The sequence below is a fragment of the Lytechinus pictus genome, chromosome 17 (genome assembly GCF_037042905.1).
Source record: "Lytechinus pictus isolate F3 Inbred chromosome 17, Lp3.0, whole genome shotgun sequence".
Classification (NCBI taxonomy): Eukaryota; Metazoa; Echinodermata; class Echinoidea; order Temnopleuroida; family Toxopneustidae; genus Lytechinus; species Lytechinus pictus.
The window spans coordinates 29,810,221-29,835,454 of record NC_087261.1 but is presented as its reverse complement, the minus strand read 5'-3'; the positions used below and the strand labels follow the sequence as shown (position 1 = coordinate 29,835,454).

General features: G+C 36.9%; 1 protein-coding gene and 1 long non-coding RNA gene across 5 annotated transcripts; one reads left to right on the top strand and one right to left on the bottom strand.

Moving 5' to 3' along the window:
• The first annotated feature begins 910 nt into the window (after nt 1-910).
• On the top strand, nt 911-7,849 carry LOC129284017 (uncharacterized). 2 transcript variants are annotated; one of them, XR_010296275.1, is made up of 3 exons: nt 911-1,070; nt 3,800-3,919; nt 4,278-7,849. It is a non-coding gene; the product is annotated as an uncharacterized LOC129284017 (long non-coding RNA). The 2 variants fall into 2 exon arrangements; XR_010296274.1 differs by lacking the exon at nt 911-1,070 and adding an exon at nt 2,212-2,230.
• A 6,772-nt stretch (nt 7,850-14,621) lies between these two features.
• Nucleotides 14,622-24,134, bottom strand: LOC129280869 (uncharacterized). Of its 3 annotated transcripts, XM_064112413.1 has the most exons (6): nt 23,677-23,943; nt 21,227-21,481; nt 20,381-20,563; nt 18,731-18,802; nt 16,789-16,858; nt 14,622-16,223 (listed from the first exon to the last, which is right to left on the bottom strand). In XM_064112413.1, exons 1-6 carry the CDS (start codon nt 23,780-23,782, stop codon nt 15,026-15,028), a joined length of 1,884 nt encoding a protein of 627 aa, XP_063968483.1. In that variant the 5' UTR covers nt 23,783-23,943; the 3' UTR covers nt 14,622-15,025. The 3 variants fall into 3 exon arrangements, with proteins under 3 accessions (XP_063968483.1, XP_054772841.2, XP_063968484.1); XM_054916866.2 differs by lacking the exon at nt 18,731-18,802 and having other exon boundaries at nt 23,677-24,134; XM_064112414.1 differs by lacking the exons at nt 18,731-18,802; nt 23,677-23,943 and having other exon boundaries at nt 21,227-21,670.
• Nucleotides 24,135-25,234: the final 1,100 nt, after the last annotated feature.

The window sequence follows — 25,234 nt, the reverse complement described above, 5'->3', positions numbered from 1 at the left end:
TATGTTTTTTAATTGCAAGAACAATCTTGTATCTCTGTTCACATATGATGGCAGTTTATTTTGCTTCTTTTTTTCTAATTTGTATGAAGTTTGTATCTATATATTTTCAAACTATTTTCCATCCTTAAAGTGTCACAACCGATATCATATTATTTTTTACCTCGTTGGCAAAGTTATTATCTTTTCTTATGTTTCGCTTCAAAATGGTATCTTTATATTTGCTTGTCTTGCTCCTCCACCCCTTATCAAAATACCCTGCCGGCACTTGATCTAAGATTATTTTCTTTTACTACTTGAACCTTATAAAGGGATCTTTCCTTCGATCGCAAGAAAGGATAAAATGTGTGTTTTTGAAAAGAAATAAAATTAAAAATACATAGGATTGGAGCTGTGATTTTCCTCATTGCTTTCTTTGTCATCCTACTTGCATACTAGTAGGCCTATATAACATATTTTCAGTAAAATTGTGAGACATGTTTTTAAATCCTATCCTTATATTAAAAAAAAGAATAAAGAGAAAGAAAAAAATTAAAAGACATAGAAAAGAAAAAGAAAGGAAGAAGAAATAAATATTTGAATTTTACTTTATTCAATTCCTTTACGTTAATAATATGATATATAAATGATGGCGAAAATAGTCAAATTGTCTGGTTGCCAAGTAAAAAGTAAGACCCCCCCCCCCTCCGAGCTCCCCGTACAAACGCACGGACTGTACCGTATACGTGTTTCCGGTTCCGCCATTTGAAAAAAAACGTTCGTAACTGCTCAGCTGAACCCGAAGCTTGATGAAGAAGGCCGTCAATATTTCAACAAAAACTAACAGAATATGGATCAGATTCGGACAACGACTTCTTAAGACATTCACACAACAGGCTATAAACAGTAAGTTAGATCCATTTTTCGTAGTTTGGCGCGGCATGCACTTAAATTTCTTCGACTTTTTAATCATTACCGTACGGCCACTGCACTGCCGTTGTTCCCGATCGCTTATCGGGTGGGGGCTGATCTGCGGTGTGCGCGGCCGGGGACGGCCAACGGCTGGCTAAGTTAGTAGTATATTGATGGCGGCGGTGAGGATGTTTGTATTGTCATGATTGTAGCCAGGTCAGGGGTGGGCGCTAATGCAGTTTCGCACCGGCCGATTAATACCAGCATACCTCATCACCAATATTTGTTCCCAAATGTCATGACAAGTCTCTCAGTCACATTTGAAGTCAATATATCCACCACTTTTCAAAATATCGTGATCGGGAATGGCTGTAGGCCTAGCCAGGCGGCTTCTAGAGAGTGAAAATCATTTACTAAAGTAACTTCGTAAGGTCACTCTCATAATGAAGCCAGGGATCCTTTCTCATATACCCACACAGAGGAAGCCAAAACTTGAAACTTTCACCCCCGGCCCCGAGATTTCTACTTTCCTTCTAAAAGATCTAGCCTAACGTTAGACCTAAATCATGTAGGCCTACATGGGATAAAACTTAATTTCCAACATTTCTACGCTCTCGTCGTTATTTTTGAAGAAGAAATTCATTCCAAAAAATGCGAAAAATATCATGATTAGACGGAAGAGACTTGCCCGATGTTTACGCCGCCATCTTGTTTTCTATTGTTCTTCGCCAACGTTACAGACGCGAACTTCGAGACCATGAACTCGATCTGATATTCTGAGTGACAGAGGTGGGATTTTATGGGGGTGGGGAATATAAAATTCATGCAACATCTTGATTTTTAAAAAGAATTAAAACTAATATTCTTACTTTACACAAAGTTTCATTTAGTTCCATGCTTTTATCAGTCTCAAAATTGGTGATTTAGAGCCAACATGAAGTTCCTCACACATATTTATAATTCGCTGCCGATTTCAAAACATTGCATGCGGATGCAATATTCGCGAGATACCGGGCCTGGTCTGACCCGACCGACCTCACACGCATGCGATGTATTGAATATTGATACGTGTGAGAAACTTCATGTTGGCTCTAAATCATCAATTTTGAGACGGATAGAGGCATGGAGAAGAACTGAAACTTTGTGTGCAGGAAGAATATTAGTTTTAATTTTTTTAAAGAGCGTGATGTTGCATGAATTTGATATCCCCCCCCCCATAAGATCCCACTTTTTGTCACTCGGAATATCAGACAGATCCAGTTCACGGTCTCAAAGTTTGGGTAGGTGGAGCGTAGTGTAGCAATAGTGAAGTGGAGTGGAGCCTGCACAAACTTCACTCGAGGTAGGCAATCCCACAAATTTAAAAGAGGTTTCTATAAAATCAAGTCCGGCCTTCTATGAACATGACAAACTTACGAAAAGATGTGAAGTCAATTCACCCTAAATATCATCAATATCCCTCAAATAGCTTCATTTAAGCACTAATTTCTCTTCCGGTTGATAAAATATGGATCCGTCTTTAATTTCCAAAATTGTTCGTCTAACTAGCTAAAGGACGCATGTTTTATCTACATATTAAAGACACTACATAGAAAAGACTAGGCACAAAGACTATTATACATGTAAATCGATGCAAAGCATTACGCGATGTCGGCAAAGTGCCCAATCTTCTTATTGTAAAGACTTTAGCGACAATAACAGACTGTGAGTAAGGTTAAAATGCTCCTCTACTTTTAATGTTTTCATTAGTGCTGTTGTCGGGAACAAAAATCCATGTCGACATGTCGCTTAAAAATTAATCCCGACATCAACAATGTCGACATGAAAAAGGGACCGTAATTTAGCCTGGGCTCCCTAACATAAAAAAAAAGCATTCGATCGTGGAACAACACTCTCAATCAAATATATTCACCTTGACACAAGTGATATCCCCACACTAGATCTATATAATACAGGCTCAGTTCGGGAATTGAGCTTCCAAAATCACCGATTTAATCCACATTTTTTTTCTGGAGAATCAAGTTTTTGTACCAGGATCCGGTTTCGAAAGCATTGCTCAATAACACTCGTAGCCAATTTGAGAATCACCAATTACAACAGTGATCATTGCTGCAAACGCAAGCTCCTCAATTTGACAATGAAAAGTAATGAAAATCGACCGATAATTTCAGTATCACTTCCGCGGCGATCCGTGCAACGATCTCCAAACGAATGAAGGGAAGTTTTCTGTGACTTCGTGATATGAAGTAAGCGCTCAATTGCGGCAGTCACAACTTTGACAAAAACACGTGTTCGCTGCTGCTCACGTTTATGTGAAAAGTAATGCATTGAGGAGCAACGTATTATCAAGCACGGTGAATAGCGCGCGATGGGTACATATTTCCGTGGATGGGTACGGTGAATGCTACTCTCGCTATAACGGGATATCGAGGGCGGCTCGATCGGGCAGGCCGGCCCTGCACTGACGTATTTCTACTGCCGCACAGCTCGCAGATATTCTTTTTTCATTTAATGCGCTGCTAAGCTGAATAAACCTTTTAATCGCGCCAATTACTGTGGATAAATGCTTCTAACTTTTCAGCTAATCTTTACACTCGTGATTGTAGGCTAGACCCCTTTTTATTTTATGTTTACATGTCGATGTGGGTGCGTGCATGTCGACATGTCGGAATTTTGAAAATCCTTCGTATGTCGACATCAATGTCGATATGAGGCCTATCGACAACAGCACTAGTTTTCATTGATTTTATGTTGAATATTATTAAAGAATATGACTCTTTGCACCTGAATTGTAACACTGAAATATGGAAATGAAGAAGTTTTATCATGTATTTTTATTACATCATGTATTTGTATTAACCTGCAAATAAAATTTTACTATGTCACTCAAATTCATTTCATTTCATTAAAGATTCAAAGAGGGATCTCTGGATGATCGAGCAGCAAGTCCAGCATTATGTGGGAAAGATACTACAGGTGTACACAGAAAAGGCCATGTTCTTGTACAAGACACGGTTGGAGTTCATAAAAGGTGATTATATAGGCATTCACTTCAGTAGATATTATAATTACAAAATTAAGCAGATTGTATTCATGCAGTGGCATACAGTGTAATCCTTGTTAGAAGATGTAGATTTATTCTTCATTGTTTTATTAAAGAGTTTCAATATGTGCTTATGACAATTTGTTTGCATTATAAATTGTTTGTCACTCTTCGGCTTAGTTTGCTTTTATAAGCAAGAATATGCTAAGAGAGATAGCCGCAAGGACCTCATTATCCGATAGATATGTACTTGTGAAAAGAGATCTAGATGGGGGCAAAACACCTTATTTCTTGTATTTTTATGTTGTTCATGTTATCGTAATGGTATGTGTTTTTTTTTCTACAGATTAAGCTGCCTCGTGCTATACAGACTTGGATAAAAACAAGCTGTCCAATGAATGGTGACTACTCAAGAGGAGCCAGAAAGTCAACTAAAGCCAGGGTATTTTGGGAGTTGATATGGCCGGGGAAGGGGGGAGGGGGGGTTTCCAGGGCCCCCCCCCCTTCCTTGAGATCTTGACCGCACAATCGCGTCTAACATTGGCACATGGGTTGTCTAGGGCATAATTTACAAAATTAAATTGTAAATTATTTCACGCAAATTGTTAGTAAGTGATAATACTAATTTATGCGTAATTAGAATACAAAATCATACTTTCCTCTATTGCATTGACTTTGTACACAAAATCACGTTTTTGAGCAATTTTTGGTATGACATGTACTTACATAATGTCACGTTATTACAGAACCACGTACCGGGTGACACAAGATTGGTCTCAAAAGATGCACAAGACTAGAAAGAGGCATGTTTTAAAAAAATTGTGCGACAGCATGGTCGCAAAATTTTTGGAAGGGGGGGGGGGTCAAATTGGTCCAATTTAACTAAGGGTTAATGACTGGGAGGCTGTTAGCTGCCTTTTTACTTTCAAGTCTTGCACATCTTTTGAGACCAAATTTGTGATGCCTGGGTACGCTGTTCCGAAATTTCGCAACATTTTTATGTATTAATCCAACACAAATACTGTTTCTTGCTAAAAATTCACAATTAGTATACCAGTAATATACATTTATCAAGTCAAATTATTTAATTACATTTATAATCATAAAAGCTTTGATAAAGTATAAAAAAAAAAAAAGAGTTGTATGTAGGCCTGGGACTTTCGGGTTTTTTCTCTTCGGGTACCCGTGGTAATTTTCGGGTGGGTACCTGAAAATCATGTCACTTGAAATATGACTGGTGGAAAAACCCCATAGGTGACGTCATCAAGCCAATGCGATGCAAGCCAATTTATGAATGAAAATATAGTAAGCATGCGCATTGCAAGCCTCCCGTGCCCCACGCAGTATTCCATCGAAACAAGTTTCAATACTCTGTCACCTCGTACCAAAATCGACCTAGAATTCCACTTTCCTATATATCATATGAATTATAAAAGGTTTTCTCACCGATACTGCACAGGTAAGCAAATTTGTATTCTTGCTTTTCCGTCAAAATCTTACGAAGTAGCATCGATATTACATCGTGTTCGTGAGTTTGTATCGCTACGTGAACAAAGTCAATTGATTTCCGGGTTTCGGAGCGTCAAATGCGCCAGCCAATCACGATCGTGTTCCCATTTTCGGTTTATGATGAACTAAAAATGGTAACAAGAACGTGATTGGCTGGTGCTTCGTAGGTCGATTTTGGTATGAGGTGACAGAGTATTGCAGACTTGTTTTGACGTAATACTGCGTGGGGCTGAGGCTTGCAATGCGCATGCTTACTATATTTTCATTCATAAATTGGTTTGCGTCGCAGTGGCTGGATGACGTCACTGCGCTGCAAAAGAAACATGGCGATGATTGAACGATCTCGGTCACATCATCATCACTTGAAAACTTGTATATTTATGGATATTTAGAGGGTAATTGGTGAAATTCAAAATGAGGCTTGTGTACTTTTGTAATGAGTTACAATCATGTCTTACACTACGCAATACAAATCAAATACATGTACATTATACTGGTGAGCAATTTTCGGGTATCGGGTATTGATTTTTCTACTCGGGTACCCGGGTTTTAGTCCCAGCCCTAGTTGTATGAAAATTTTCAAAAATAATGAAAGGTAAAAGAAAACAAGATTACAATGTCCATTACAAGGGGGCTAGTCTAGCTATTCAGGATAATTGGGATTTTATTCAGTTTTTAATTGACATAACATTATGACAAGATCCCTCCATTTAGTGTATAAACAGCACATGGCCATGATTGAAATTCATATAACATTAAAGTATGCAAACCAGGCAGCTACATGTACATGTAGGACTCACTGCTTGTCAATTCTATTGTCTGCCAGGGTCAAGTGACATACAGTGCACATGTATAACATGTGTGAAAGTACATAAGAAAATCAGCTTTTTATTTTTGTACTGTAACATTGGGTGAACTGGTGATCACTTTGGATATGATGCTCTTCATATTGGTTTATTTTATGTATATGAATTTTTGGATAATCATTAAGAATTAAAGCCATTTACTTAATATATGGAAGCATAAGCCCATCAAAGAACAGAATTATGTCATGTACAGCTAATTCATTTTGCGTGATATTACAATTGTAATTGTTTACTTGAGCAAGTAATTTGAATTGCTGCATGACCTAAACAATGACATGTTCCAATTCGAATAGTAACATGACCTAAAGAAGAGTTACTCCACCTCGATTGAGAGTGCTTATGTTAAATAATTGATGTTGCTACTTCAAATAATTGAGGTCAATCAAATTGGTCATAATTATTCAAGTCAATTTTGAGCTATATGTCATAATTAATTAGGTCATATACTAATTGAAATTACTAAATGACTCGAGTAGGTATGAATTCACATTGCCACATGACCTTAATTATTTTATGTAGCAACATCAAGTATTGAACGTCATTTAGTTATCAATTATGACATGTAGCAAATCAAATTACATGCCGCAATTTCGTGTTTATGATGGGCTCATGCTTACATTCATATATAACCCTTCAATACGTAGTTGGAGCAATTCTTAGACAAGAAGACTGTGTAAAATGATATGCCTATTCAATGTCAAAAAGGTTAATGTCTCAATAGATTTGATCTACGTTTTGGCAAAGTAATCTTATGTTCATATTTTTTCTAACCTATGGTGAACGTTCTAAATCATGTGAAATTCATTCAAAAATATCTTTCAGTATTTATGGACTTAAGTGAATTCTGAGCAAAATGAAGTGATTATGATTACGTTCATGTACTTTAAGTTTATACTGGTGATCAACACATCATAATTTCATCCCTTACTGTATGTGCACCATGCATTATCTGTACATGCAGAAGTGGTTATCCATTGTTTCATAACATGGTTGAGTAAAGGATGTTCTGCTTTTAGTATTAAGCCAATCGGGTGTTGACAAGAAGGGGAAAATGCAATTGCTCAGCTATTACAGTTTTTTTTGCAACCATTATACTGGTTAAGCCTTGGTTACATTCGCCGGCTCGTGGCCTTACGTCGAGTCAAAATTAACAGTCTTAATCATCCTTGTACCAGCTACTACCAGCTACACGTGGGTGGTTTGTACAGGAATACCTAAAACTGCTGATTTTGTCTCGCCGTAAGGCAACCGGTCAAGGAATGTGACCAAGGTATTAATAATAATCGCTTATTGTTGTGTTAGAGGGAAGGATTCTGGGTCGAATCTAGCTTTCTTTAGTGATCTCAAAATGGCAGCAATGTATGAATAGTGAAAGTAGTTCATGTGGCATCTCAATGTTCATGGATATAAATCTTTGTACATGTCTTATCCTAAAGATGAAATGTTACTGCATTATTCTAGCAGTCATTTATGATATCAAAGATGTTCTATACTGTGCATAGTACAGCTCATACATAATAAAGGTATGTGAATATGCTTTTAACGTCTTTGCAAATTTGTGGGTTTTTTCACGCCTCTTTTCATTAGTCAAGATGTCAAAGTTGTTGTGCTGGATCACAGGAAATTCTTACAAACTACTACGCCTAACAAACCAGTGCAGGACGGTGTCGTGAGAAAATCGCACAGACTACTACAGGACAATACCATAGGATTGTCACAGGAAATCAACAAGAATACCCCTGCAGGATTACCACAGTAAAGTATCACAAGAAGGCTGCAGGATGAGACCAATAATGCCACAGAAGATATCAAAGATCAGTATCACAGGAATACCACAGGACAGTACTGCAGGAATTGTCCTGCGGTAAGGTCTCTTGGTATTCCTGCAGTACTGTCCTGTAGTACTGTTCTGTAGTACTTTCCTGTGATACTGGTCTGCGGAATTCCTAAAGTACTGTCCTGTCATACTGTCCTGTGATACTATTTATCACCACAGGATAGTATCACAGGACAGTACTACAGGAATACCAGACCAGTATCACAGGACAGTACTACAGGAATACCAGACCAGTATCACAGGACAGTACTACAGGAATACCAGACCAGTATCACAGGACAGTACTACAGGAATACCAGACCAGTATCACAGGACAGTACTACAGGAATACCAGACCAGTATCACAGGACAGTACTACAGGACACAGTACCAGAAGCCTGCGGTACTCCTGTAGTACTGTCCTGCGATACTGTTCTGTAGTACTTCCCTGTGATACTGGTCTGCGGTATTCCTGTAGTACTGTCCTGTCATACTGTCCTGTCATACTATCCTGTCATACTGTCCTGTCATACTATCATGTGATACTATCCTGTGATACTATCCTGTGATACTGTCCTGTAGTACTAATAGTAGTGTGGTAGTGGTTGTAGCGGTTGTAGCGGTTGTGGTGATCGTGTCCTGTCATACTTCCTGCCATACTTATGCGGTTATTACCACAGGAAGTATCACAGGACACGGACCTGTTGTACTCCTGTTGTACATTTCTGTAGTACCGTCCCAAATTACGTGCACGTAATTCCTGCAGTACTTTCCTGCGATACTTCCTGCAGTACATATCACAGAGTACTACAGGAATTTTTTGTAAGGGCAAAAATACCTAAATGTACTGTAACAGTACATGTAGGTAGCCTAAAATCAATTTTGAGATCTTCAGTGAGCTTGAAAAAGAGCATCCAAAGCTTTATTATGATATATAACTTCTACACTTGTCAACAATAACCCATGCAAGTACTCGATGGAATGTAAAAGAAGTTAAGCAAGAGCTTCAACAAATAAGAAAAACAATGTTTTAATCAAGCATGATTCATGTATAATCCGGGGGGGGGGGACTTCCATTGACGAGTGGATACTATGCGCGACCATGGGGTCTCGAAAAGCACTATAAACAAGTAATTTCCATATTCTGAAAATGCACCCCTTACCAAGTATTGGCGTGTGAAACCCTACCCTTAACAAGTATTGGAAACAAAATGATACCCTTGGCAAGTATTCTTTGAATAGAACCCCTAAGCAAATACAGCGATATTTTAATTGTTATATGTCACGGACTACGGTCGTCGGTTTTACCTTTACCTACAGCATTGGGTTTAGCACGGCCCCATCCCCCACACCTCTCGCAAATCGGACTCTAAACACGTAGCGTTAGTGTTGGGGCAAAAAGTACATCCTTTACAAAACATTTTAGTCTTTGTATACCCTCGCAAATTTGACCCTAAACACGTATCTTTCCTAGCGAAATAGATTTTTTTTTTCATTTAGTGTCTTTGACACCCTTATTACGTTACATACGTAATGTGCATTATCTTGAACAGGACATGCCTTTTACGTGTTTTTGGTCGCGCATGGTATCCACTCGTTAATGCAAGTGACTCCCCCGGGATGTATAAGCACACTGTGCAATGTTAATGAGACTTCCAACCAGTCCAGAAAAAAAAATCCCAATGTAGAACTGAAAACAACTCAAGTTTTCTCGTATAATCTTAAACTCTAAAAATTCCATATTTTGACAGCATAAGGAAGAAGAGTTTCCCTTTCAGAAAAGCTAATTTTCATTAATTTTATTTTTGGAGACCAAAATCATTAAAATATTATTTAGATATTGTTGGTTTCTAGTCCCATGACAGTTTATAATTTGCTTCATTTCATTTATTAACTCAACTCAAATGTTATCATTTATGAACTTAACTCAATTGCACAACATAAGACATGATAACACAACTATAAAATAACCATACAAAACAATGCAAATAAATAAACACAAAACAATATGAATAAAAAGATAAATAAGGAAGTGTTTATGGAAAATATTAAAAAAATTGATACTTATATCAATCAATACAATGAAGATAAAACAATATATCAATACCCTGCTGATAAAACAACCTGTAAGGCTACTTTTGCGTATTTATTTCTCTCAATTAAAGATTGGTTATGAGCAACAATCTATCACCTGTTGCCTCAGTGAAATATAAGGGGACATACGCTACTTTTTTGTGGAGTAGGCTCACTCCTGGATAGCGCTGAACCTTTCGTTCTTCAAGAACATGTTTTCTTGAACATCATGGCCGAACTCTACTGAGTAAGAATGCTCGTCTGTAAAATTGTACTTGATTTGTATTACTTTATATTACTTTGTATTATGTTTTGAATGGAAATTGAATAAAGAATTGAATTGAGTCAGTCGTCATCGCCTATCCTAGGTTTGATGAACTCAAAATGTGACATATGCTCATGGGCGGAAATCCCAGGGGGGGACGTGTCCCCCCTACTCAAAATAGTAGGGGGACACAATATCAAACGTCCCCCTACTATTTCCGGTCTTTTATGATGGTAAGAAATTCATCATTCAAAATCGAAATAAAACATGTGTTTTTCGTTGAAATTACCTGAAATTTGTGGTGATAACCTTTTTTTTGCTTGTCAAATTTGCCAGCCCCTTGTCCCCCTAACTTTTGAGATAAATTTCCGCCCCTGCATATGCTCGTTAATGTTATACTATGATAGTTCTCATTATGAACAAACTTTATGGAGATGGTGACATCTGTTCGTTTCCGAACATACGCTTCCAATCTAAAATTCAACTGTACGTTCACGAACGTGCGTTCTTTGACCTTATAACTGAATTTTACTGATTCTTATACACAGTTGATTCAATCTTCTAAATAGGGGTATATTATACAGATATTAACTGGTGGGGTGTGTAATATAAACATTCTTTGGACCGCCGGATTAATATTTTCCCGAGGGGTTATGATCACGAGGGGAAATTTTGTCCCCAAAAATATGTCTTCCAAAGTAAGATTGGTGAAAGAAACAAAATAAAAAATATTTTCGCCATCTCTCCATTTCAGTTTCGCTTTTTTCGCATTGAAAAAAATAAATGACGATAAGTCTCTTCTTTTTTTTTTACGGTAGCTACACAGATTAGAATCAACTTTACCAAATAAATGCAAATGCTGAGTTGTATAAATGATTCCGTGTAATAATTTGAATTGGAACTCTCTAAATCGGCTACTTAATCTACATTGCCTTGGTCTTTTAAAATTATTTTCTATGTTAGAAAAAAAAAAGATTGATTGTAATTGATTATAATCGAGTGTTGATTGATTGTAAACGATTACTACTTTAGTCCAACATGTGTTATTTCCGTGTGTGTGTGTGTGTATTTGAGTTTTGTCAGACGTGGATCAATCAGATATGAATATTTACGTCTGGGACCGACCCTTAACGTCACCATCCGAAAGACGTGACCGGGGCTCGAACCTCTGCATCAATTTATAACTTCCCAACATAGCTTGGATTACAGGCGCACGCCACAACGCCCATTTCCGTGTAATTGGTATCATTCAATCCACTAGAGGGCGCCATACACGTAGAAAAATGTATTCATAGACCGACTGGTCAATATATTCATCGAAGGTGGACCGGCTGTACTGGGGAAATACATTGATTTCGATCATATCACCAGACAAGCTATGGACCAATCACGCTTGGCTATCTAATATCAGCCAATATGCATGCAGGCATGAGTAAACTTTGACATTTGACTACCGTATTTGATGATTTAATGTTTGTTATTCGAACAATTTGATACATCGATTAATTTGATGTGTTTATTTGAAGTGTTTAACGTGATGATGTTCCACAAGTCATTTATTAAAAAAGCAATTCAAACCTTTTAAAAGTTTCTTTTGTTGAAGTTCTTGGATGAGACCTGAATGTAGGTTAAATGCTAAATAAGACTGCATATCAAACTGTTACATACTGGGAAACAATATGGGTAGGTTTGATCGTAGGAGCTGTTCAAAGTAGGTGAGGAATAATTACAATAAAGCATTGCCTATTCTTTTGACTTTTTTTCTTATGAAATTTGATTAAAATTTTTAATAATTTCACAGACTTCAACAACAATAGATAAAAAGGAAGAGAGAAAACGTGGATATATGACTTTCAAATTTTCGACGAGGTCAATTCCCATGTTAAAGGGAACCATAATGTACGAATCTTTGGCCATGTTGAATATCTATTATGATATTCGTGATTTTTTTGAATGAATAACTTGAAGATGATCGTTTTTAGATAATTACCTTCGAAATCATATTGATTTTGCTGTATATATTCTAAAAGTGATCAAAGTTGTCCACTGTTCAAAACAAACATCTATTGTCGTAATTCAGGATAGAAGAAGCCATTAGTATAATTCAACTTTCAGTTTTGATTTGCAGATTTTAATGTGATCATTACCACTGTTCCTACGCTGTATGCATTTACCACTGTGCGCTTATTTTTTGTTATAAAGTGGAGGAAAAATATATTGTATCGTAAATTATCGAACCATAAACAAGTTATTAATCTGGTTATGTTTTCATTGTGATTCATGAACATGTCAAAATCCAAGTTATTGCAGCATGCAACGGGTTATAAACAGTTGAAATTATTACATATAATACATATATACAATAAATATAATATAATAATAAACATACATTATGTGCGAGCATGTCCGGATCCGATGACGGGTGTAATGATACTTACAATGTACATGTAAAGCGCTTAGAAACACGAAATATTAGGTGCTAAATGAATGCATCCGTTGTTGTTAGTAAGTGTACTGGGGAAAATATAAAGCACACTTCAAGTACATAATTGAAATATATTTATTTTTAATAAGATTTTATGACGTATGCATTGTGACTTTAGACATGAAATATGATATTAAAGAGAAAATAAACGTGTTTTAATTGTAGTTGATCCTCTTGAAAATTAAGGGAAACGTTTCAGTTTTCAACCACATAAAACTACGAACAAATATATGTAATGGCCTACTTAGGATATTTCTTTATAGAATACACATACATGTATCATATACAATATATGGTAAACAAAAAAAAACAAACATTAGTTTATCTCACAATATTTACAAATATGGCATGGCCAAAAAATTCGATTCTCGACAGCATTTATTATTTTTAGCTGTAGTAGATAAATTATCAGTTTATACAATTTTTATTATCAAAACCATAACGATAATGATAATTATTGATTGATGAATGTGCCCTTTTAAATCAGAAATAACTTTCCTGTAATACTGATCTATTGCCATCTTAAAGTAAAACAAAAATAAACTTTTAACAAAACAGAAACAAAAAAGAGCAATCTTGCTTATTTGAAGGATAAAATGAGAAGAGAAATTTAAAACAAGTTTCATCAGCATCGGCTATAAAATAAGACTTTAATGAAGAGTGTTGTTCAGATCTAACACATACATCTATCATGTATACAAGTGATGTTTTCAATACCCCCCAACCCCCTGGAACAACATGTTCATGAAAGCTGTAATGTCATGAATTTGCACTTTTCTTCTTTATTACTTCTTGCTGATTTCTTTTATAAGAGGATAAAGGGTTGAATTCATCCAGTTGATCTATCAATGATAATGCAAGGTGACAGCAACTGTTGACGATATAAACTGAGTTCTTACCGAATCCAATAAAAATAATCAGCGGCCAAGTGTCCTTATGTGGCTAACGGTTTTATTATAGAATGAATTGTGTAATTGCCGAAAAAATAGGAAAATAAGCTTGGCATTCAAACTAGATATCGCGTCATTGCTCCTAGTCCTGGCGATCTCCAGTGTGGTAGTTTTTCGGCTGAGATTTCATCAAGTTCAGTATATGGAAATCTACCAAATCTAGATCCAGTGGCAATAAACCTGGGCTTTAGATACTTCCCAATATGAATTTTATGTTTACACCTACAATATCTACAAAAAAGACTCGTAACAGTACAAAATTAAATACATTGAATAGATGTGTAAACTGTATGCCTGTTCATGAAATTGATGGCCGGAACCTTCACCACCCTGTGACCTGAGGGAATTCGAATGCTGTTCGTTAGAATGCGAACGCTCTTTGCGCGTTTATCTAAAAACAGTAAATCGTATTATAAAAAATATCAAATTGAACAATATTTGCTTCTCAAATGGTGACCCACGTTACCGGACAATGTCTTGTCAAATTCATTCAACTATCGAATGTTCGGATGCTAATATTTCGAAAATGGGCGTGAAGACTCATACTGTATCAAGATTTAAATTGCAAATTTGCAATAGTGAAGTCGCGGTGATTAGCAGAGCTGAAATGAATTTCACTCAATTTCTTTGGTGCGACATTTAATTGATTCGACAACCTTCATATTAAAACAAGGTGTTCGTGCCATGATATTTTTATTTTCAAATGATTTTGTGATTTTTTTTGTTACAGTGCACATGGTATTGTTCATGATGTCTACCATTTTATATCATATTATTCTCCTCTTTACATTCTGATATCCCTCAATCCGTTTTGTTTTCCTCTCTTCTTCTTTCGTTCATTTTCACAGTATTTCTCAGTCGTTTCCCGTCTCGTCTGCTTATCCCTCTTCACCTTCTTCTGTTCTTACTACTTTTTCTTTATCTTCCACTCCTTCCACTGCTCCAATCGTTCTGTATCTTCCGTATACTTTTTAAAATATTTTTTTACTAAATGCTTAAAGCAGCCTATCACACATGTCTATAGTACAGCAAAAGTCCCAGCTATTGAAACCGAATAAATGTCGATACACTTATCAGTGACATGACGTCATATTCAATAGCGCCATCATAAATATTCTTCCTTTTCTCTTTCATTCTATCTGACCATATGCAACCATCTCGTAGTCTCCGTTTTGGCCGGCAACTGCTGTCCCTTCTCCAACCAACGCATACTCATCATCATCCACTGCTGCGTATATGACCTTGCCGGTTTCACACGCGCTTCCTGGGTCATCTCCGACAATATTATAAGTTGGGTCAGTGGCAGCGGCCCCGTCAGTGTCCTTCCCGTGTGCCAGCTTGTCATAGCCCGATGTCTTCAGTTCGGGCTTAAGAACCGAATATTCCTCGGGTGATGACGAATCTTCCCCTTGCCTTTGCTCGCTTTTCCCGCTGGTCCGAGATTTGAAGAGCCTATTGAATCTTCCATACCCGTCCTGAGATGCTTGGAGTTCGATATCAACAGAACCTCCCCCTTGCATGGTACAATACTTCTTCTTCTTTGATGAGCCATTGCTAGACTTATCGGGAAGTGCATAGATGCCATGTGGCATGGTGTTTGACTTTGGATCTTCAAGAAACTTTTCAGCCGTATAAACTGTACATCTATCGAGTGACTCGGTCACGTTGGTTTTTGCTTTTTCTTTTGTCCAAAATAGGGCACCCGATGGTCTATCGATGGTTGGTATACGACTTTTAACAGAAGTGCCATCACATTTAGAAGGCTTTCGCGAACTTTGAAGTTTTGGCAGGTGGTCGAACAAAGACTTCCGTTTTGTCTGGTCAGGGGATTTTTTTTCAACTTTAGAATCCTCAGAATGTCCCTTCTGTCTAGGCTTGACAACAGGGTTTGGCTTACTTTTCAGATCTGACCGCGCATGTCGATTACCAGTCTGGTCGGAGACCATGCGAAGATCAGGATCAGAGTTTCCCCCTTCACCAGAATTACACTTGCGAATGTTGGGTGGCGTATTTGATGGACATGACTCTGATGCCATTGCACCTTTAGCTGAATCTGGTAACGAACCATAATGATTTCCGTTCTCGCCATCGAATGAGCGAACCGTTGCTGCCGGTCCTTGGGCTGCCACAGAAGCATATGCTTGATCGATAGATTCCAGTCCACGATCAAGGGTACTGGATCCCGAGAGATTGCGATAGCTGTGATTCCTGTTCATAAGATCACCACCTGACCTTGGAATTCTAGACTCGTTTCCTCTTTGATGAATGCTGCGAGGTTGCCATTCATCAAACATGCCCCTTTGACGGTTCCTCCAAAAACGTACAACTCTGCAAATAGAGAAAGGATTGGCCAAAACATGTGTTCTTTTATTATTAGATGTGCTGCACTAATTTTGATCAGATGGACCCTTGTCATGCCGTTAGATTTACCAAAGAGGAAGGACTGAGGGAATGTGATCTTTTAGAAACGGACATTAGAAAACTTGGACTGGATACTTTTTTTTTGGGGGGGGGGGGGTTCCCAACTGTTTATGGCTCCTCGGAGGTTAAGTAGAAGCCCGAATGTATTTTAAGATAAAAGAAGGTGTGAACGAAAGGGGACAATGTGGCAATGGACCCCTAGAAAAAAAGGAAACAAAACAAAGAACAATATCATGCCAAAATCTATCACAAAATTTGCTTTTAAATTTAGATTTAAAAAGATAATAATTCTGTCTCGTTCCTTTTTTAAAAATATATTTTACAGAAAATTCCCCCCATAAAACATGTCTGGGCCCCTCAAAATTATTGTCTCATTACACAACTGGTAAGCAATTTAGGTTTTTAACTTCAGCCTTTTCCGACATTTACCGGTGTGTTACACTCAGGGCGTAAACATAGTGGTTATACTTACATGAAACTCAGTATGATGAGGAATAGAACGAGGAGCATCACCGCCACATCAATGACAATACGTAACCAAACTAAAATGAACAATAAATACGTTATCTGTCAAACTATGCAATATATAATCAACCCGTAATAAGAATAATGCAAATTTTCGCCAATCATTTTAATACAGATAAGATGTTTGTGAGAGCAATATAGTATGGGATGAAGCAACTATCAAACTATCAAAATCACGTTCTTGTTTTTAATACATGTACATCTCTGTAAATCTCTGTTTTCTCACTTTGTTCACTTATCAATACTTTAACACTTTATATTTTCAAAGTTGTGATTCAATATATCTTTCATTTGGATATTTTCACCCCCACACACAAATGAATCCCACGTAAATAGCCACCCTCTTAATCAAATGATAAGATCGAACGACTATATAGATGTTTTAGAAAAACAAAACACAAATTCAGAATGAGCTTAGATAAGGGAGCGATGCTTAAAAAATAAATTAGATTGGTAATTATAATTAACCTTCTATGGTGTGTTGAGACACAATCAAATACCTAATTCATTTTATTCAACACGAGGTCTACATGTATGAGGTCTGATTAACGTGAAAATGGAAGTAAAACCGTGTTTCTCTCTGTATTTTAATTAAGGTACAGCAAAAAAAAAAAAAAAAAACAGACAAACAAACAAATTTCATGGTAAGTACCCTTTCCACACATCTGTAGAGTTGTATTTTTCAATATGTCATTATGTTGTTCATGGTATTATGCCAAAGCCACACCTTTGAAACTGACTCCACACCAACCAAATCTACTAAATTAATTTCAATGATATACCATGGGTTCATTTGGAGTTAGTTTCGTTGGTGTGACTGTACAAGAAAAATTAATATCACAAAGTCCAGAGCCAAAATCGAGTTATGTTGACAGAGATTGGAGCGGGTGCGGAACAATTATTTCGCCATTTTTCTAATTAGTACTCGTATGATAGAAGTTGGGCTACATAAAGTGCGTCCCACAAAAAAACCCTTGATTTAGCAATAAATTATTATAACTTAATCATGAATACAATAGATCAATTAGCTATCATTGTAAAGCAAAGAGTGTCTTCTTTAAGCTGGACAAATCTAAAATTTCTCATTCACGCATGCGTGAGTAAAAACAATGTGAAGAAAGGATTCCAAACACCATTTGACGGGGGTATATATATATTTTTTTTTAAAGCAAACTACATGCCTAAAAGTTATATCTGCATTTTAATTTGATACCTCAATTACGGAAAATGGTAGGGAAATAACAAAGTTCTGGTTTTTTAAACCTACTTTGTATTTCCATAATTTCATTACCTGATTTCACTGGTTTCCCACTAAAGTTATTGCACTGTTTACATGTAAGACTTTATGTGCATGGCTGATTGTCAACAAAACGCAGTGTCTAGCAAATCTAAAAGCTAGCATATTAAACATCTTCATTTTATGAAATTATTGGAATTCCAGTCTTATTTGAAATTAACAGAGCTCTGTTATTTCTTGTCCGATTTCTGTAATTGAGGCTTAACATTAAAGATATGATATGAAACTTTCTAGAAACGTGATTTTAACTTTGAAATTCAGATACGCCCGCTAAATGACTTTTTATTATCCTTTCTTCAATTTTTTGCTCACTTACGCGTGTCTCACTGATTGAGAAGACTCCAAGCTTTACAAAAATAGGCAATTTGTTCATTGTATTTTTTATTTTGTAATGAAATATCTCTTTTTCGTTTTTTGTGAGACGCATATTACATACTCTTTCATGTCTTTCTGTCTCTTTTAACCCATTTTATTTTATCTTTTTCGTTCACTTCTAAAAGGAAAAAAATGGTAGTGGACCATTACCTACGCCATTGTGGTAAAACCCCTACCTGCCTGTAAGAATGTACATGTACTAAGAAAATATTATTACGTGAGTATGATGAGTGACGCTGACAGCAGTGATTGACCAGCTCTTCGCTGCAGCTAGGTCTTATCTTTTGATCTGTAAATCCGAAAGACAGATTAATGAAAGGGAAAAAAAGTCTGATAATAGTGATATTTTAACTTTAAACGAATGTCTTTAAGTTATTTCTTAACCAACACGAAAAGTCCAATTTAATACAATATCAGATATATATCTCGTATTCGTCTATATTAAACAGGCTCCAAGTTACATCAGCAAGTCCTAAACGAGATGACCAAAGCTATCGCGTAGTTTCGAATGACAAACAATCAGCATGATCAGTCAGTTTTATTAGCTTGGTTGATCTGACTGTGGCATCAACGTGGCACTTAATTAGTAAACATGTAGTATCTCGATTGTGCAATTCTCGTTTATCAATACCTTCTGGAATACAAACTATTGCAGTATCTTCTCACAATGAGTTATAATGGGTTTTGTTTTCAGAATGGGTATAAAAATGTCCCATCAGGTTGAAGTTGACTTCTCTGAAGTATGATTTATTGATATGCAATGGTAGAGTTATTCTTCCCTGGATATTTGGATACAATTTTCAAATGGATTCTTTGCATGCATGACTTGGCGACCTTTTAAAGAAAAACAGATTTTCTCGTAGTCAGTCATGCTTGCAAAGATCTATATGAAAATGAATCCAAAATATTCGGGGAGAAGAACTCTAAGAGAGCATACCATTTAATGTTCGTACTTCAGACAAGGCAACTTAAAGCTGATGAGCCTTTTATTTTTCTGAGTCCCTCTGTTATGCTGAAAAATAATTTCTGTAAAAGTCGTCTGGGAAAATGAAATACCAGAGTTCAAACTGTGTACTGGTACGAAGAAAAAAATCACCACAGGTGAAGGTAGGCTATACGCACCCGCATTGAACGAAAGCGCCGACAAGGGATCTGTTTGAGGGACCCATGACTGGTGTTGTTGTTTGGGGTGTGTGTGTGTGTGTATTTGAGTTTTGTCAGACGTGTATCAATCAGATATGATTATTTACGTCTGGGACCGACCTTTAACGTCACCATCCGAAAGACGTGACCAGGGATCGAACCTCGAATCTCTGCATCAATTTGTAACTTCCCCACATAGCTTGGATTACAGGCGCACGCCACAACGCCCAGTTCCAGGGGGAAAAACTTTTGCTTTTTAAGGCACCATCCATAGATAATTACCATTTTTAGTTTACTCTTACTCGTTAGGCCAATTACGGAAGAATTCATGTCGATTACATGAACTAACTAATTTTCGATTATCAAATTGTTTGTGCGAAGTTTTCTGGGAGCATCGTTTGGCCTGTGCACTGTCCAGCTTCATGACCGTGATAGATGAACATTTTTTTTGAAAGGGTATCAAATGAAAGATTTTACTTTTTATGCCATGTGGGGTATCAGAGTGGATGGGTCTCCGTTTAGGGTAACTTGTCTCATTTACTACTGCGAATTCAGTTCTGCGGTTAATTTTGGTGCATTTCCGAGGTTGTTGGGCGCGAAAAGACCTAGGGATGTTGTCAAAAATACGTTCGTTCGCAAATATTCCATTCAGCTTGGTTACTGCTCCTGATAAAAAAAAATATAGCATATCTCTGTCCCTTTGGACAAACATGGCATATCTTACCGACTTGGGAAGCAGGAAAGCACGTAGGCATGGTAGAAGTGACCTCGTAAGATTCCATTGTAGTGGTCACCAACGTAGGGACCATACATTCAGCGTAGACATGATTAGAAGATTCGTTAAATTGACAGCATGACAATCCGGCATTCAAAGGCATTCTTTTCAGAATCTCGGTTGTGTTGTAAACTGGAAATATGACAATGAAATTTATGTTGATTTTAGAATTTAGATGGATGCCTGTTTTGTGTAAGTGATATAAGTATATTATAAACTGAAGCTACGTTTTTTTAAACATAATTTTGACATAATTTTGAATATTTGCGAACAAGGGAAGGGTGCAATCATGTTAGTATTCCAGCAGAGGTTGACAGCATCAATGCCATGTGTTCCAATATGCTTTATCATGGTTTTACTTAATGTAAACCCTAGTCCAGATTAGACTTTCATGTACATTTTATGCAAGCCCTCTTCCCCAAAGCTAACATACATGTAGAGGGAATCTGACTCCCAATCTCGAACCAACTCGCAATTTCATCTAAGTCTGATCTGGACTATGAAGGCCTACATCCTAAAAACAGAATGGCTGTTTACCTGTCCCGATTGTGAACACTGTCAAATTATTTGTATATTATACTAATCCCATCATTTTGTATTATTAATCTTTAAACTGAATAAAAGAACAATTAACACTGCAAATACCTGTTTGACCCCCCCCCCCAAAAAAAAAAATCTGTCTTCTGTCACCCCATGTTTATATCCCACTTTTCCATTCCTTTGAAAATGAATAGGGGAGGGAGATGCCTGCAATATCATAAAAATAGTGCCATGAATATGATTAAAACTAATCACCTGAGTAGTATGTGTGCGCTCCACATATTTGGCAAGGATTCCCGTCACATCTGGCGTTGCAGCGTTCATCACCCGCTCTTGTGATACCTTCGAAACCCTTACTGCAGTAGCAGCTTTTCCCAGCAGTGATGGTAGCATATTTGAATTCCCTACAGTGAAGTACACAACCTTCCACATTTTCAACAACCATGTCATCTTTCTCAAGAAACTTTTGCCATTCAGTTCCGACAGGGTAACATCCTACAAATCCAGGACCTTATGTGGATCAATAGAAATATATTAAAATGGGAACGGAAATATTAAATGAGAATGAAAACCTGTGAACAAGTAAGATTGTACACTCTCATAACACAATTGGCTAAGACGATGGAAAAGGGTGGAAAAGGGTAAGAGACTAACAACATTAGAATCACGAACGCTAATCACAATCACGAACTCAAATTCTACTCCCAAGGTGAATTCCAGTGGAGTTTCACTTAAATTACAGTACGAATTTGGCGTGTGAAAGGCTTGACCTCTAAAACACCTTTTTGTTTTTGTTTTGTTTTGTGTTTTGGGGTGCGCTTACGTAACACCTTCGTAGATTATGCAATTTTCATTCATTCATCGTAGTTTGTATTTGCGATGCAGTGATTGACAAGTCACCAATGCCACATACCACGTTTGCTCGGGAATTCAATGTTTTTGAGTGAGCATGTGAAAGGCTAGCTGATTCTATAGACGATTTGCGATCATCATTACAATGATGATTCAAGATTCACGTGTGAAAAGGCCCAATGAAAACCCCAGTTATTTAACATTACGAAATAAAATGAAATGTTATATCCAGTAATAATACCCAAACTTCCTCGTTTTCATCGTTGTAGGATAAGTTCTAAATGTTCAGACATTCCAACACATTCCCTTTCCTCTTGTGTCGGGTGCACAAGTACTAACAGAAAAAAAATTGCCCCCTGCCTGTCTACCCCCTGGGTCATCCTGGTACTTTATTGTTCTTTTTAATTCATCTCTGTCATAAAAGACCGGTGTGTTGGTAGAGCGTCCGCCTCACAACCTGGAGGTCGGGGGTTCGAACCCCGGCCGCGTCAGACCAAAAGACGTAAAAGGATGGGAGTTGCTGCTACCCTGTTTAGCGTTCAACGATTAAAGGGATAGAGCCTCGTCCATATGGCGCTGCACAGCGGCTGCCGGGCCAACGATCAATTGGGCAAAGCAAATTTTGGGAGTATTTAATTTCATGTCTGTTTCGAACAATAAAATATGGATTTTTATCTTTCTTTTTCATTTTCATCTTCAAGAATATACTGTAAATATTAAGACATTGCGCCACCCCTATGTGCATTATCAGGGTATATTCCATAAAACCAATGAGATAATTAGAGGTGATATCTCTTTGATAATACATAGAAAATTGTCAAAATCCCCATCTGGGCTTTCTTCTGAAAATTGATGTGCAATAATGCACTCTGGAGTAAATCATCATGATCGTGGAATATTCGTTCAAACTTGTTAAATAGTTTCTGTTATACTATTCTGAGAAGTCTCACGTAACACGAATCCAAAATAAATACATGTAGTGACAGTGTCACATCATCGACTGTATTTATTTGCATTTACTGACCAGGTTGATATGAGCTCATTTGAAAAAAATATATATTGAATTTGATGACATTCAAGCGCTAAACCATGCTTGTCCGAGTTCTCTCCTATTTGTTCAGACAAACTTTTCTAAGTGTGGACACACTGACCTTAATGACCTATAATAGAAATGCCTTGATCCAGTGATGCCATGTCGGGAGTCTATTACAGATTTTGGCATTAACTAGAATAAAGCTGCTATACCTGGCTATTCAGGGAAACCGATAACATTTTTATTACAGGGTACTTTTTACATTTAACGTGATAATTTTATAAAATATACTCACCATGTTCACTGTAAGCTCGAACTGAATCCATTTGCAGAAATGCAGTCATCAAAACAAACCTTAACCCAATCACGGACACAGAACGAGGAACTTTGTGGTTCGCCATGATGGATGTTAGGATGAGTGTTGCTTGATAATTAGCACAGCTTGACGTTTCTCCAAAATAAATACATGTAGTGACAGTGTCACATCATCGACTGTATTTATTTGCATTTACTGACCAGGTTGATATGAGCTCATTTGAAAAAAATATATATTGAATTTGATGACATTCAAGCGCTAAACCATGCTTGTCCGAGTTCTCTCCTATTTGTTCAGACAAACTTTTCTAAGTGTGGACACACTGACCTTAATGACCTATAATAGAAATGCCTTGATCCAGTGATGCCATGTCGGGAGTCTATTACAGATTTTGGCATTAACTAGAATAAAGCTGCTATACCTGGCTATTCAGGGAAACCGATAACATTTTTATTACAGGGTACTTTTTACATTTAACGTGATAATTTTATAAAATATACTCACCATGTTCACTGTAAGCTCGAACTGAATCCATTTGCAGAAATGCAGTCATCAAAACAAACCTTAACCCAATCACGGACACAGAACGAGGAACTTTGTGGTTCGCCATGATGGATGTTAGGATGAGTGTTGCTTGATAATTAGCACAGCTTGACGTTTCTCGTTAACGCATAAGAGCTCAGTGTATACAAATGAATTCGCATTGATTCAATACCTAGTATTGCTTTGATACAACACTTCAACGTATGCTGAGCACTTCCTTGTTTTTATGTTTTTTTTTCTTAAAGTGCCTTGATTTCTTGGCAGATGAAAACCTGGAAGGATATGGAAAATATATCATATCAAATAGCATCACATGAAAAGGATCAAGGGTGATTTTTTAGGCGATGTAAAAAGAGAAAAAAAATACGGGAAAATGGGACAATTTAAGAGGTGGATCAAAGAAGAACTTAAAAAACGAATGAATGTATACAGGTTTGATTTTTTTTCTTGGTTTTCTTACGCATTCATAAATAACAAACAATTATGATCAACTACCAAATTAGGGAAGGAATCCGAAGGATTGTCATAAGCAGATTGCTTGAAAGGAAAAAAAAGGAAAATGCCAGATTAAAATTAATTAAATTAATTATGCATTAATAATACTGCAGAAGAGTATTATATCTGTTAATTTGAATAATGAATATGGAGGTGATACGGCTGGGGATGATGGTGACAATGGTGAAGGCCATGGAGGTGATGATGGTGGAGATGATTATTTGCTTGGTCGAATAACCGAAATAGCCTTGTATTTCTACCTAATGTCGCAACCATACTAATGAAATCGATTCCACTTCGATCAAAATGTTTACGTTATGTCCAATAACATACCATCGATCGGTTTGGAGCCTGTCCCACTGGTGTGGCTGTTGCATATAAAAGGATATTGCATTCGGGTTGTCATTCCCAGCCCCCATCATTTACCCCATCACTTCCTCGCCATCGAGTTAAGGCCTGTAATTATACTGGTAAGCCGACCCTTTCAAAACTTGAACAAAAATAACCAGGTTATAAACAATCATACAATGACGAATGAAAGTGAAACAAAAGACCGTATCAGCTCTGAGCTTGCAAACAGGGGTATTTTATAAACCATAAGTCGCTGATTACCACTAACAACAGTTAAACTAAAATCCCTTTATCTCATTGGCTGAGAGGGTATTCGTCACTGAAAGTCACCGACAAGACGCTTTGTGAAACGTGACGGGGTGGGGATCAGTTGGTTGTATTTTATAAAGGAACTTACACCATTTAGCTTCAGCTTATACGATTTTTTTGCAAAAAATTATAATGTGCAATAATGTTTAAAAATAATACCGATCCATAAAGCAAACAGATAAGTAATTTGATATTTTGCTTTAAATATATGTTTATTCAATAGGGGTTTGGAAGCAGATTGCCAATATTTAATGTTCGGTATCTATATTATGTGACCTGTTACCACAAAAATGTTGTCTAAAATAAATTTTGAGATTTTCCGTAAGCTTAAAAAGGCACATCCTAAGCTTTAACATAACATATA